The sequence below is a fragment of the Mercenaria mercenaria genome, chromosome 10 (assembly GCF_021730395.1).
Source record: "Mercenaria mercenaria strain notata chromosome 10, MADL_Memer_1, whole genome shotgun sequence".
NCBI lineage: Eukaryota > Metazoa > Mollusca > Bivalvia > Venerida > Veneridae > Mercenaria > Mercenaria mercenaria.
In genome coordinates, this window is record NC_069370.1 from 34,770,053 (window position 1) to 34,785,603 (window position 15,551).

The following is a 15,551-nucleotide window of genomic DNA, read 5'->3' on the forward strand; positions in this document are numbered from 1 at the left end:
GAAATAAGACTAGATTTATGTTCACAAATGTTAGTAGCAGTCGTAGCAGAACATAGAATGGATTTGATATGCAAGTTTTATACTTAAAAATTATGAGACTTTTATATCATAGTTGTTTATTTACGCAAGAGCAAATATTCGGCCATGGCACATCAATCTGAAAAAAAGAAGCAAAAAGCCTGTATTAACAGCGAGTGAATTGTATGGTGACTTATTTCTACCATTTCATTCTGACGTCTTTGTGCGTTTGAAGAACGCTGACACGCCAAAACGACAATATAGCGCGCCGATATGACAACTTAGCGAAGTTAGCTTGCCGATACGACAAATAAGGTATTGCCGTATTGAGGCACAAGTTTGTCGTTTTGACATATGGACCTTTTTCAAACGCACCAACATGCCAGAAATGGCAGAAATTAGCCACCGTAGAACTTTCTTGTTTATACTTGAAATTTCTCCCTCCAAAACATATCCAGAAACAGAGAAAAAGGTAATTTTTATGCAAGATCAGAAAGAATTAAACATCTCATCCATAATTTCGGCCAGACTTCAAAAACAAAAGGTAATTCGGCCTTCAGGAGTGATTGGATGATCAGCACAATGTTTTTTTCAACTGTGCCTAATTTGTTTCAATAATAAGAATTGTATAGAACTCGCTTGATAAGGTTTTTTTCTATTGAATATACAATATCTTACAAATCTTATTTTTAATAACCTTTACTTATGTACCTATTAGGTTCAAACGCACGAGAAAATTTTGCATTTCATTAAAGGGTGATTGGACTGCGGTTAATAACATGTAATAAGCATAAAATTCATAACCTGAAATAGTACGCATTAGTCAACCTTATTCTTCTCTTTCATTGGTCAGTGTTGCAGCATTATGAAAAACGTCAGTCTTTTGTTTATATACCCGTGAAATTGGTTTATTAATCATATTATTTAACAAAAAACATAATAAAGAAATTAATGTGAACTTATTATCTGAAAGGGATTAATCTCTCGCTTAATTCTTTTGCTTGTTTTCGTACGCGGATTAAACATTTTACCTTTTGCCTTCTGACTTTGTGTGTGGTCGAGGAGGATTAATGGTAAATATATTGTTTACCCATCTTCTAGGATGTTTACAGGAGGAATTTAAGGTTCAATGTCATTAAACAAATGTTTATTTGTGATTTTTCAGTGACAGATTTACTACTTAAAATGATAACTATGACCTGTTTTAAAACATTTATTTTACTTTCCATGATCGAATTTTAGTCAATATATTATCCATTTTTCTAAATGATATGATTTCAAAGAAAATATTTTTGTTATTTTTGGAATATATGAAAGTTATTTATCTTAAAACCAGGTCGCGTTTTAATCCGCCGAGCCTATATTGCTCAAGGGTAACTATATTCTTTATTTCATTTATAAACATTTCTAGTATATTATATATACTGTATTAGTCAATTATTCGCTTTCAGTGAAGGAAAATTGTGTAACTATTTAATTAAACCACTCGATATGCTTGGGAAAAACGGTAATCTGTTGCAGTTGGTCGTTTTGTTCTCTTTAAAGCGTTTTTTCGACGACATATTGTTATGAGGTCACAATTATCTGATGGCACTACTTGGAGTCAGTATACATTTTAGCTCCATCTTTAGTCATGTGACTGCGGTCAGACCAATGGAGTGAAATACAAATACAGTTTTTAATATATTTTTTTTCATTATACCGACACGACTCGATGTGATATTTTATGATTATTTTGATAGTATAATATAATACAATGTATTTTAATAGAGGTATTATTACCTTTTTCATTATATTATTTTCTGTTTTTACTTTTCCACTATTCGTAAGAGTTTTAGATAGAATAAAAGACATGTGCATTGCTCCTTCAACGAAGCAAATAAATGGAGTAAAATTATAAGTCTTTTATCTCAACAAATGAGTACAATTGACTGTCTTCAAATTAAAATATATTTAGTTACATTCAGGTGTTATCTTAAAAAAAAAGTATTTTCTAAATGACTTGGACTTTTTGACTGAGTATGGGAACAAGTTATAATAGCCCTTTATGTAGAATAAAATTCCGCAGAAATTAGCTGAAGGATAACATATATGTTAATACCTGGTATTTGGAAAAAGAAGATGCAATATTTCACTTCTTTATAATTTCAGGAGCATATGTAAGTCATATAGAACCGAAGTATGGGAGTTTGGCTGGCGAGACTAGGTTGACGATTTACGGCGGCGGTAAAAATATTACGTTAAGACATTTAGATATGAAGTGATAATTTTAAGCATGTTTAGAAACAAGTTAACTAATCCACTTTATCCTTTCAATACTATACTTTTGTCGAACAAATGCAAAAAGTGGTAAATATATGTAAACTTATAACAACTATAATTTTGCTTATTTTTTAATTTTGATAGTTTGTAAATCAATCGTGGGCTGAAATGATACAATTGCCTATATATATTATTTTAGGTTTCTCGGCAGACCAGTTCAGTCAAAATGACGACCCAAATGTTGGTAACAAAGTATATTTGGTTGGGGAGTCCGGCACGGAGTTCTCGTGTACTGTGCACAAAGACGGCTGTACTGAGACTCAGGTCATGTGCTATACTCCACGGTAGGGCCTATATGAAAACATGTGCTAATTCTTTACTAAGAAAATCTAGATGCAAATCATTTTACAAGAGTATCTAGACGGGTTTGTTTTGACGTCTGCCAAACTATTTTTCTTTTTTAAAATTTGTGCCTTTTGGAAACATTACAGTGATAGTTATTCTGTATGCAAATTAGAAGAAGACAGAGGGATTGATTTACAATTCTGACAGGAAAAATTTGCATTTCCGATTTTACCATAATGTCTAATTCTTATCATGCGTCACAAGGTGGGTGATGACGGGAAGTCTTGCAAATTACAAAACTTCGTATAATATGTTCCAGAAAACGATTGTTTAAAACACAACTATTTCATTACATTTTATCCTCTTAATATATCTATCTCACGTTTCTCTTTTTTTTCAGGAATACGAATGAAGAGGACCACTACGTGAAAGTAAAAGTTGATGGTAAGGTTGTAGAAGATCGCGACCTATGTGGCGGAGACCCAACCAACCCAAAGTGTACATACAAGGTAAATACTCGTAAAGTAACATAACCCGAGTTAATATTCATGGTAAGTATGCATGCACATTAAAGGTAAATGACACAGATTTTATATTTCAGGTAAATAAAACAAACTAAAAATGTGTCCGTGCAAAATGAACAATTCTCTACACACTAAGTACAAGTATATTCAAGGACACAGTCAAGTAAAATAATGCAAAGTTCATGATAAAGTTCAATATCAGCAATAGCCCAATGTTCATGCAAGTAAAATCATATGAGTACTGTTTAATTAAACCAAACATAATTTGAATTCCTAAAAAATCTTGTACTCCGTATTTTTAAAAAATAAAGTTTATTTTTCTTCTTTCAGCCGCAGTCGGGTTACACGCCCACAATAGAATCTTTTTCTCCGCAGTCTGGAACACCAGGTAATCACCAATTAAGAGGAATTTATTATAATGATCGCAAAACTATTTAGTTATTTCAATGAAATGATCCACAATAACTGCTCTTACGTGCGTCTACGTGTATAACACTTTTGTCTTCGTCTAGAAAACTTAATAACGCTTGTCTGTGTTAGCAAATAAGTATAAATGTACTTCTAGCGTCCCTTATTGTTAAAAGTAGGTATATACATACCTTAAAATAAATACAGAACAACATGAACATTCATTCGTACATATGTGTAATATTTGTCATAAAAGACTGTTAGACTGTAATAAAGATATTTCTACATTTTTCCTTTTTTCGTCTAATTACATTTCATAGTGACAAAGGCTAGTCTATTCCAGAGATTTTCTTACAGGAATGATGTTGGACATAGGATATAGGCTGGCCCAGTTCACTACATTGAATCATAAAAATGTAAAAAAATATATATATAGTCTAGGAGTTAGTCTAAATGACTGTGTACACATAATAACTTGTGCAAATTATACACTTTTAAAAATTGATTCAGGTACTTTTGTGACAATGAAGGGGAAATTGGTTAGTGACAGATACGGCAGCAATCTTGAAACCGCAACAAACTTGAAAACAGAGAAGTTGCTGAGGTATCTTTCTTCTAATGGAAGTTTTTAACATGTGAGAATGTAAACATTCAAATATCAAATACCAACACGTTCAAGTCTTATTTATTAATAATTTATTTATATATTCATTTATCATGAATTTAGAATTTGACGCTTCCATGAATTCCTCGAAATTAGCAAGTGCATGTCTTTTCAGATGAATAGTGCTGTTAAGGCATTTTCTTTGATTTTCACGTGACACTGCTATTATTTCAGGGTATATGTTGGACCACAAGATTGTGCACTGAAAGAAAATGATACATTGTAAGTAACAAAGTATAGCAGATTTTGACGCTTTTAATGGGATAGTACAAATAAAGAAAAATGTATACCACTCTAGTGGTTAACAAAGAGTTTAGCTGGACAGAACAATTACGGGTCCAAAAACTTTTATTCCTGAAAAGTTTGGACAAATTTTGCGCAAATTTTCAGACAGTAATGCTGTCTTAATACTTACTACAACTACACATCTTTAAGCGAAAGATCGCGAAGCGATCTGTTAACTTGCTAATTATCGGAATTAAAGTAATGATTAAATCATGGTAAATGAATAATATTCCTTTGTACTCTTTGTAATTATGTAATATTACCTTGATTCCTTCACTGTCAGCTACGGGCTTGCACTTGACGACGAAGAATCAGACCATGGAAGTCTCATTTGTAAAACCAAGGGATCATCAGTTGGTATGTTGATTAACTTTTTCTGCCTTTTAATTGAAAAATAATGAAAGCTATAGACTATATTCATTTTGACAATCAGTCCTTTACTTTACGTTTGTTGAACACGTATGATTAATGTGGAATTATCCTTGAAGCAATCTTGTAAAAGTTTATAAGCAATTCTGTGGAGCAAATGCAAGCATATTTTGGGAAACAGTTGCATTACATGTATTAACTGAACGTTTGAATACACGAGGGGTACCGTTAGTACCGTTACTATAGTGGAAATCAAAGATTGAAAGCGTCTTACGAATAGCGAAATCTAAATGGACAATTGTCCTTCCAGTATGTTAGATTACCAGGATGCTGCTCACCGGTTCAAACATACATTTTAATGCTAAATGTGTCGTTGGAAAGAGGAAGATAAAGCTAGGCGGACATATCTTTGATTTGGCGCTAAGCAAAGAGAAAACCCAGGACAGATTTATGCAAAGGAAACACTTACAAACATGGCTGCAATCTTCTCGTAAATGATGGAATTTGACCTTAAGGAATGCAAATTATTATAACTTGCCTATTTCACATACATGCAACAGACAGGTCAGAATTATTGACAAAACGTTAAAATGCATGAAGGACACTGTTGACAATTTAAATTGAAAACCATGGGGTCAAAGTATTGTAAATTTGGAAATAACACAAAATGCGTTGACACCATTTGTGGGGGAAAATCATAAAATAAATCCAAATGACGTATCCCACACACTTCATACACTTATTACTTGATCGTATGGCAATTTCAGTTAATTGGTTAGATAAAGTCGGGTAAAATATCGGTTTCAGGACACTGGAATCTGAAGCCAAAATGGCCCATACTGCACACCCATTGACACCTGTCCCGAATGACCTACCAGTGAATGACCTGTAATGTATGGATAATTAGATAGCATGAGACCTTGACGTAATGGAAAACAATGGTGATAAGAAGTTTGTTTTGGGTTTAACGCCGTTTTTCAACAGTATTTCAGTTATGTAACCGCGGTGGTGATAAGAAGTGTCTCATTACCGGTTACGTGAGCTTAATCTAGACGGATGGATAAATGTCTCAATACTGACTGTATTCCGATATCTGAGGAAATATTTTACAATCGTCCGCTTTAAAGGAGCTGGAGAAATCGATTCAGTCATTTATCCATGTTACACAACCATTACTCATTGGCAGAAATCCTTAATTCTATAAACATAATAAATAACCAAAACGTACCCTGGCCAAAATTCGCTTTATTTAACGTGACATGGACGGCGAAATACAAATGTGCATATTAATTTGAAAGGTGCCATTGGAAAGAGTATAGGACAGGCTAGAAGAAGACACCTTTGGTTTGTCGCTGAGCAAATGAGAAAGAACAGGACAGTCTCATGAGTATAACGCTCTCATAATCATGGCCGTAAATAAATTTCTGTAATCTTGTAAATATGGAGGAATTTGTCTTTATGGAAACACACGCTCTTATAAGGCATAATTTTTAAAGACGATCCACAGACAGGCTGGAGCTATAAATGTATATAATTTCATCAGTTTTATTTTTAAATTCTCACTTTTTCTGATTTTTAAAGGTTTCTTCAATGGCAGTTTCATTATTGAGTCGCCCTATGGAAGGTAAGTTTTTGTATCAACATATCACAATTTAATAATGCTAGTTAGCAGTATATAACAAATTGATATGTAAGTTATATACATTGTATGACAGAGTTATTCAAGCGTTATTCCAGGCTTTTTCTTGAGTAAATAGACGGTTCATTCTAGGCTGCGTTTCATAAAAAATCCTAAGTCTTAGACATAAATTTAAAGCTGAACACACTATAAGATATCACACAAAAAGCGCATCAACCACCATATATACACTTTTTTAACATTTCTTTGAATGTTCTAGCATTTTTATAAGTGTTTGCAAGAACATGTTGGCGCGAAGAAGTCTCTAAAGGCTACAATTTAATTATTTGGTACACTAAACATTTAGTTATTATCAATTATTACTAAACTGCATGTTACATTTAAAAATGTAGTAATATTTTTGTTATACCTTTAGAAACAATGTTACTGTTCATAGGCTCTGGGTGTTTTAATTTCTGTATGTTATAAATGAAAAGCGACAAATGATAGTAGCCTATTTTTGTTGTTAACCAAATATGAAGATTTAAATGAATGTTTACAGATCTAAGCCTGATCCTGAATTGTACAAGGTATCCTACGATGACAAGATATATATGTTTCAGACATACACAGGTGACTTTGTCTTTCTAAACCTACTATCTTTAATAAGTATGTATCTTATATATTGACTTTAACTTATAATTATATCCAGTTAATGAAAGTTAAGTATATTGAAGACCGTAAGTAGACTTTTATAAATTACATTGAAAGTATTAACAAAATTTGTAAGAAAACATTTTTTGAAGTAGATTTTACATTTAAAGTTAGATTCAAAGTTGGAGAAAGTATTTAGTAGTTTGAAGACAAACACATAGAGGATATTTGTTTGTTTCAGTATAAGATTGAAATACCCTCCACGAGTTAACAACAGATGCAATATTTTCACGTGTAGTATAGTCACAAGTGTAAATGTAAAATATGGTGTTCGTGGCTGAAAGATATTTTGATCTTATATGTTAAAGGGAAAGGCAAGGCTGTTCTTACGTTAACTGCATCAGCTTGGATTTCTTATATTATTTAAAGAAGTGAAATAATTTTTAAAATCGGAGTGAAAATAAGAAAGTTATGAGCATTTCAATGTTTGGTCAAATCGGCGGTCATTTTGTTTCAATGGCAACAAAAAAAAATGGCGGATTTATGAAATTTTTAGATACACATTTGAACTGTATTTACTTATTTCTGTGAAATAATTTCTCTACTTTTTTCAGCTATAATGAAAGAAATTATCATGTTTTACACTTACACTAAAAAAAATATAAAAAATAATCTATTTTAAAGTTTTTTTGCTAAATATAGAATTCAGTATTGTGTAAATGACGTCATAAATACACTAAAATGGCTGCCTCCATGATCTGCCGTTTTCTTAAATTTCAAACTGCCATATCTTTTTCAACAGTGGTCCGATTTTAAAAAAAAAAATCAGCCTTATGAAAGGCTTGAGGATGGCTTTCATACAGAATTAACTTATTGTCAGGCTTTCCTTACCCTTTAAACAAAAAAATTTTCTTTTTTATTAAGATTTGACTAAATTTCCCCATTTTATAGTTTCTTTCCAGTGAAAAAAATATATTTGATATTTTTCACTGTGAAAATACAATACATATTTCAATACACAGAAAAAAACGTGTAATAATGCAAGTTATATTTCAGATATAACGAGTATTAGTCAGTCAGAAGGGAGTCTGGAGGGAGGCATTGTTCTTACTATCTACGGGAACTACTTTGACAACAGAGCACCGTATACACAGCCTCGAGCATTTATAGGAGGTAATGATATTTTAGCAGTCATTTGTGACGTCATGTTAGTGTTTCCCCCCGACTTATATGGATATTATCAGTAATTGCTCAAGCAGAAGAAAACGCATATGTAGGAAATAACCCACTTTGGTGTGGTATGTCTTGATACAAAAAATTTAACAACCTTCAAACATGTGCAAAATTTTATTTTATATACAGGAATGGTATAGTTCTTTTTGCCGCTTTCCTAGGGCGAGAAAGTAAGAGAAATTATTGAGTGCAATGACTTAATGTATTATTTTGCTACAAATGAATCGGATTTTTTCTGTATAAATTTGAAATGCTACAGTTTTTTTTCCATCGTCTAAAGACTATATTCACGTGTATGTTTTCCCGAGTTCAAAATAGCAAAATTAGATAGTAGTTTATTGATCATTATTATCATTACAATGGATACAAAAGTTGTATAATTTTGCAAGGATGAACAAAATATGAATTTCTTACGGAACTGATTAATTTTTGGTCCTATCACTTTTGTTTTCAGACACGGAATGTCAGATAAGAGAAGTGGTTGTAGACGAGTATGTAAGCTGTGAGGTTGCTGCTGACCCTAGTTCTAGTGGTTCCAGTTTCCATGGTAACCGTGGTGTCAACTTTGAGTACTGGACTTCAACCAGCAAAGACACTAGCAGCTTAGATAGCATTTTGTCACTGACCAGCTCGTCTTCGGGTTATAATAATGAAATCTTGGATGAGACATATTTTAATGACGTCAATGATACAATGGATAATTACGTCAGTAAAATGACGACATATTTTACGCCTCCGCACTCAGGAGTTTACGAGTTCCACCTGCTTGCAGACGATGGTGCTCGATTGTTTATTGATAGTGTAAGCTTGTGCTAAGAACAGATAATAAATGCTTTAATGTTACAAATTATTTAAATTCAATTTCAACATGTTAACTTAAGGAGGTAGGTTACCTTGTTACAAGGGTAAATTCAAATTAGTTGAACCGCAGCATCTGTTTGTATTTCGTGTAATATGAAGTTTTAACTGCTAAAATCTCAGTTTCGTTTGTCTCTGTCTCTTCAAGTTCAATTTTTATCCAGGTTTGAAGAACATGACCCTCCAAAGGTATTTCATATTGAAAGAAGAAGGAAAATACGGATATTTAACACTTTTCAGTGTATTTTAGTTTCATTGATATCCGTAGAAGTCAGCATAATCTATAATTTTACTAGTATGCACGTTAGCTTTCTAATATAAGCTTAAAATGTATATGTCGCGGGGCCCGTGTTTCCATGGTAACGCATTTTCTCTCATTTTTAAACATTTATGTATAAAAATAGGGGTTTTCGACGGCTTCAGTGCCATTCTGTTAATGACCAACATGGAATATTTCGGTAATGTTATTAGCAACATACCAAGCACTATACATGGTACCCTATTTTTCTTAAAGTTTAAAGTAACCATGGCAACAGAGATGTTTAAAATGGCTTATATCTTGCTTTTTGTCGTAATTTCTTATAAAATAATATTGAATAAGATTATCTTTCTAGTTGATGTAGCTTTAAAACATATTATTTCTAACGTAAGTTATATTTTCGTGTTATCTGCATTTATTCAAACAAATTTCTAAGCTTAGAATACTTACAGCAGTACCCCTCGTCTGGCATTTTTCATGGAAAAACGTTCAGCATGCTGCTGTTATTCTCATGGATATTGTTGAAATGAAAATAAAAAGCCGAAGCTGTGTTTCTTAAATAGACTAGTGTCAACGCTTTTGAATTTTACATTTAGATACATAGGTCACGGGCTTCGTTTCCATGGTAACATCAATTCAATTCAAGAAACCACAATTTTCTACTGAAATTTGAACAATTTTAGATCTTAGTTTTAGTATATAAGTAACAAATTATCACCGGAACCTGAAAAATAGGTATTACAAATCAAACTGCTAGATTTTTTATTTGAAAATGGCCGTAACAAGTAACCTCTCACCCAACTATATTCCAAATAACATTGGTTACCATCATCCATTTTCTTACATTCCGCATAACATTTCAATGTAACTACATAAAAGAAGCAAAATATTGATTATTATTCAGAGCAAAAGACTCATAAAAAATATTTCAGCAAATAATGGTTATTTGAAAATAGTTTGAATAAAGAAAATACACAGAATTACGTACTTTCAAGATAAAGGCTATTTTTTTTTTGCTCGGTAACTGACACGTAACGTCATGACGTCAATGACGTCATTTTAAGGCAACATTGTTTTGAAGCGTTTCTGCGGTAATTTATTCATTATTTCTGCATTATTGAACCATAAAGCGTCAGATCGAAGACAGGTCTATGATTTGTTTTCAGAAGAATGAATATACAAACACATTTAGTTTGTCGTAAACGTCGTCGTAAGTCGTCACGTTAGCTTCCGGTTGGACATGCGCACATACAAATATAAAGGTAACCTACCTCCTTAAGTGCAATATACAGTGGTCTTTTTGTAGTACTTTAGTCCAGTTAAGCAATAGCTCAAATGAGAAACTTGTGTCTGAACAAAGGATCAGGCCTTGTTTCCGTTTATATACCTTTTGATCATTGTTCTTAAATTAGGAGTTCTACGTAAACATACCAGTTTTAACATTTGAAAGACAGGGTAATTTTAACATTTTTGCTCACAGGTACAAGCAGTGACTTCGGAAACGTCTTGGGAAGCATCCAACAAAATGACTCTGGATAGTACCCAAAGGTTTGTTTATATTGTTTAACTTGCTAAAATAGTGCATGCGTGCGTGTGTGCGTGTTTGTTATGCCAAGAAAGTAAAGAAACAATACTAACATGCTTCTAAACTACATGTTGTTACATAGTCTGATCCTTTGTAATTATGGAAACGATTCAATATTTCCATGCAATAAAGTTCCGCTTAAGCCTGTTGTAGATTGGCTGGCGTGAATGGTCAAAATTTGAAAATTCTTTTACCTCTCATGAACAAACCTAATCAAACCCAGTGTGCTATCATTTTGCTTTACGCGTTCTATGCTTCTAAATGATTTACTTATTGTATTATATTTTTGCCATTAAATATCTCTTTTACAGGTATTTGCTTGAGGTTGTTCATTATGAAACAAGTGGTGGTTCTTTTATTCACCTAAAGGCGAAATATTTCAACACAGCTTTTACCAGTGCATGGACAGGAAATGCGAAACAAGAGGAACAAGTTATATCAATATCTTCCACAGTAAAATTTGATGTGCAGGTGAGTTGATTTGTTTCTTTTTGAACCGAACTGATTATTATGGTTATATCAGCGTTTGTTTATTGTTTTGTTTCTTTGATATTTTGAAAATTATAACACCAGCTGAAAACAGAAAGTTCTTTTAATGGAAACATAGCACCTCTAGAATTAAATAATACGTTATCAGATATGTCATTTGAAAGAACCGTAAGATCCATTCTTTATATTTTTCAACGTAAATATCTTTCATATTAAATATTGCCAGAGTCATTAATTTAAGTCACGGGACTATGCTTGTTTATGTTGTAGGAAATAGAATTTAAGAAATTTACAAGTCAGGCAGCAGTCAGTGAGGTTCAAACTGTAGAAGTTAACACACCTGGAGAGTTTAGATTTGGATTGTACGATGTGTATACAGGTAATGGTAATTTTTGCAAAATATTGCGCCATGTTCCACCTATTGCTTTCTGTATCAATACATTTTGTGAAACGTTTAAAAGTGCAAATAATGAGCATTTTTGTAATATATTGCGCCAAATTCTACCTACTGCTCTCTTGATCAATAACGTTTCTGTACGTTTATCGGAAGCATATACCCTTCAAACGTTTAACAGTGCAAAAATACAAACACAGATAAGGAGTATTTTTGTAAATTATTGCGCCAAATTCCACTTGATGCTTTCTCGAACAATAGAGTTTTGTATACATTTATCTGCAACAGAGGACTTTAGACGTTTAGAATTGCTGAAATACATAGTTCTCCACAATATAGATAATGTGTGCTTTGATTCCAGAACCTTTAACTACCGATATGGATGAAGCAAGCATTCAGGATGCTATAAACAGCCTTCCTGTATTTGGAAGTGAGGAGTCAGTGACAGTTGTCAGACAAGCATCAGCATCACCAACTTATCAGATCACATTTGACTCGAAACGAGGTATTTATGTGTGTCGTCAGATACACCAATTTATCAGATCACATTTGACTCGAAACGAGGTATTTATGTGTGTCGTCAGATACACCAACTTATCAGATCACATTTGACTCGAAACGAGGTATTTATGTGTCGTCAGATACACCAACTTATCAGATCACATTTGACTCGAAACGAGGTATTTATGTGTGTCGTCATATACACCAACTTATCAGATCTCATTTGGCTCAAAACTATTAGTAGTATTTTCAGATACACCAGCTTTTCAGCTAATGTCACGTTGGACTCAATTATTAACGTCGGAGGTATTTATATGTTTCATCAGACTCGCCAACTTATGTGGATCACAAGACATTTTACTCAAACGATGTATTATTGTGTGCCACCAGATACTCCAACTCGTCACATCATATCACATTAGACTCAAAACGAGGTAATGTGTGTCATCCACCAACTTATCCAATCATACCACATTTTACTAAAAACCAGGTAGATCCATTAGATCACATCATTTTTTACTTAAAACAAGGTATGTATGTGTGTCATTCACCAACACAGCTTATCAGACGTAAATTGACTTAAAACGAGGTATGTGTGTGTGGTCAGATACATCGGCTTTCAGATCATATTTGACTCAAAACGAGGTACTCATATGTGTCATTAAATACAACAACTTACCAGTTCAAATTACATTTGACTCAAAACGGAGTATCTAGATGTTTAATCAGATAGACAACCTTATTAGATCACATCTCGTTGGACACCAAACGAGGTAATTATATGTATTATCCACCAACTTTTCAGATCATTTCCCTTTTGACTCAAAACTTGTCGTCAGATACACCAACTTATCAGATCACATTTACCATTAGTCAACCAACTTATCTTATCACATTTAATTCAAAACGAATAATCTGTGTGTTCTCAATATTAGATGCTGCTGGATGCCATATGGCACCATAACCATAAAATATTTTCTATTTTGTTAGAGTGCCTGTGATATGGCACTACAACCATCACATGTTGTCTATTTTGTTAAATGCACCACAGCCGTACACTATTTTCAGTTTAGTTACAATGACAAAGCATTCACATTGAAAAACATTCTAGTTGACATACTTACCCTTCTGTGAGAACTGTATGGAAATAATTCTCTTGTAATTATTATTGCAATAATATTTTGTAATGCTATATTAACGCGAAACAAGGACAGAACTCTTAAATATAGGGGTAATTTGTAATTGTAACAATTGTAAAGATACTCTAATTTCTCAATCACTATCATAGTAGAACACACTTATTTTGTCCTGGGCTTTTAAACTGATAATTTATGCATTTTCAGGTGACTTTCCAGATATTAGTGTTGTTAAAGTGGTAAATAGTTCAAAAGTAGAGTTCGATGTGTCACGTGACACTGCCGGCACACCTGACCTTGACACCGTAGCTCTGTCATTAGCTAGCGTCGTTTCAGAGCCTTTTTCTGTTTCGAGTCTGGACGCTTCTAGCGTAAGTTGTTTGGAATCTTAAGAACAATAATTTTTTTACGCAAATAATTGTTTGAGTCAATATAAACTTTTTGCAGTAGGTTTGTTACAAAATTATACGAAGTTACTGTTAGAGGGACAAGCACATTCGTAAAACATGAATATCAAAGATGTTATTCTTGCTTTTTAGAGGATATTTGATACAACTATATATCAAAAGATTAATTTACAGGGTATTTAGAAACGAATATTTGCTGGTTTATCCGTCGTTTTATCAACAGAATCAAAGCAATACATCTTAGAATTTTATTTGTTGGAAAAATAACTTAAAGTCAATTTTATTGTATGCAAATAAAAACTGTCGGTATACAGTATAGGGATATTATATCATGTGAAATTATGAAACAACATGATATATTACGAAATAAAATCTTAAAATAAATTGCTTGATGATAATAAATTGTACACAAATTCAAAAGCGTAGAGGTTTTGCGTATTTTACTTTGCATCACAAGGGAATGTTTACTTGCAATGTTTCATTTAGATTTACGTTTTTAATTGTTAACTTTTTTTTTGTATAACTGAATTATTTTACCTAGACTGCTATCTAAAGTTATAATTCAGATTTTGTAAATGTTAAATACCATAAGATGTGGAACTTTATTTTAAGAAATACTTGTTGATATTCAAACTTAGGTCCAAGCTATTTTATGACCAATAGATATTATTATTTTAGTTTGCCACAATGGTAATGCCGATAACATGCCACAATTAGCGGCCGTTTCGTTACATGGATACTATTATTTATTGTCTCTTTTTTCAATGTTTCAAGAATCTCTTTTTAAACAGAAATATTGTCAAATGTTGCATATTCTCCTTTAGCGAAATTTTTCTTGCTGCATTAATGGTATGTATACAATTTCAGCTGGAAAAGGCAATCGGCGGTATGTTTGAAGCAAAGTGCCCGGATGTATTTTCACCAAGTACTGCAAAATACTTCCAAAGCTTTGAAATATATTCTTCACAATTTAGCGGTACAATGGTCAAAGATACAGAGCCATTCTGTGGCAGATATTCTCTGAAAGACCCATATCGTATTTACAAGAAACCCGAAGATGACTATGGAATAATGTTGTCATCATATGGAGTGGTAAAATGTATTCTGTTTATTTTGTGTCTGTTATAAATCAAGCAGAAATATTACTATGATTGTTGAAAGGGCTGAGAAATGTCGATTGGTTTTTCTTGATTTGTTGTTTGGCATCAGTTAGAAAGTATGTGTAATTAGGATGGTGCAAATAACATTTAAAAGTATTCCTATTTTCATAATTTGTGTACCTTAGCAATATTTGTTATACCGGTGTATGTAGAAATGAACACGTTCGATTAAATAGAACTGTATAGGTGCAATTGCAATTAAAAAGCGCGTCATGATCTGATACACTTTAGGTGTACGTAATAAAGAAAATTGTTACTTATACACTAAGCATCAATTGTCTGCTTCTATAAGTCTTATTTGTAGTAGAGACCAAGCATAAGGGCATTGATATTATTGAACATCTAATAAAATAAAGAACAATATCACTTCTTTTAACGAAAC

General features: G+C 32.6%; 1 protein-coding gene across 1 annotated transcript in view; it reads left to right on the forward strand.

Moving 5' to 3' along the window:
* Positions 1 to 397: 397 nt before the first annotated feature.
* LOC123560831 (fibrocystin-L-like) overlaps positions 398 to 15,551 on the forward strand; it is a 54,850-nt gene continuing 39,696 nt past the window's right edge. The window contains exons 1-19 of the mRNA XM_053516863.1: positions 398 to 490; positions 1,120 to 1,142; positions 1,470 to 1,525; positions 2,170 to 2,244; positions 2,480 to 2,624; positions 3,026 to 3,134; positions 3,480 to 3,537; positions 4,068 to 4,161; positions 4,790 to 4,863; positions 6,457 to 6,499; positions 7,056 to 7,126; positions 8,204 to 8,320; positions 8,835 to 9,181; positions 10,978 to 11,045; positions 11,394 to 11,553; positions 11,842 to 11,950; positions 12,327 to 12,470; positions 13,810 to 13,973; positions 14,877 to 15,101. Of these exons, the coding sequence (XP_053372838.1) occupies positions 398 to 490; positions 1,120 to 1,142; positions 1,470 to 1,525; positions 2,170 to 2,244; positions 2,480 to 2,624; positions 3,026 to 3,134; positions 3,480 to 3,537; positions 4,068 to 4,161; positions 4,790 to 4,863; positions 6,457 to 6,499; positions 7,056 to 7,126; positions 8,204 to 8,320; positions 8,835 to 9,181; positions 10,978 to 11,045; positions 11,394 to 11,553; positions 11,842 to 11,950; positions 12,327 to 12,470; positions 13,810 to 13,973; positions 14,877 to 15,101 (2,175 nt within the window). The remainder of the gene's footprint in view (positions 491 to 1,119; positions 1,143 to 1,469; positions 1,526 to 2,169; positions 2,245 to 2,479; positions 2,625 to 3,025; positions 3,135 to 3,479; positions 3,538 to 4,067; positions 4,162 to 4,789; positions 4,864 to 6,456; positions 6,500 to 7,055; positions 7,127 to 8,203; positions 8,321 to 8,834; positions 9,182 to 10,977; positions 11,046 to 11,393; positions 11,554 to 11,841; positions 11,951 to 12,326; positions 12,471 to 13,809; positions 13,974 to 14,876; positions 15,102 to 15,551) is intronic.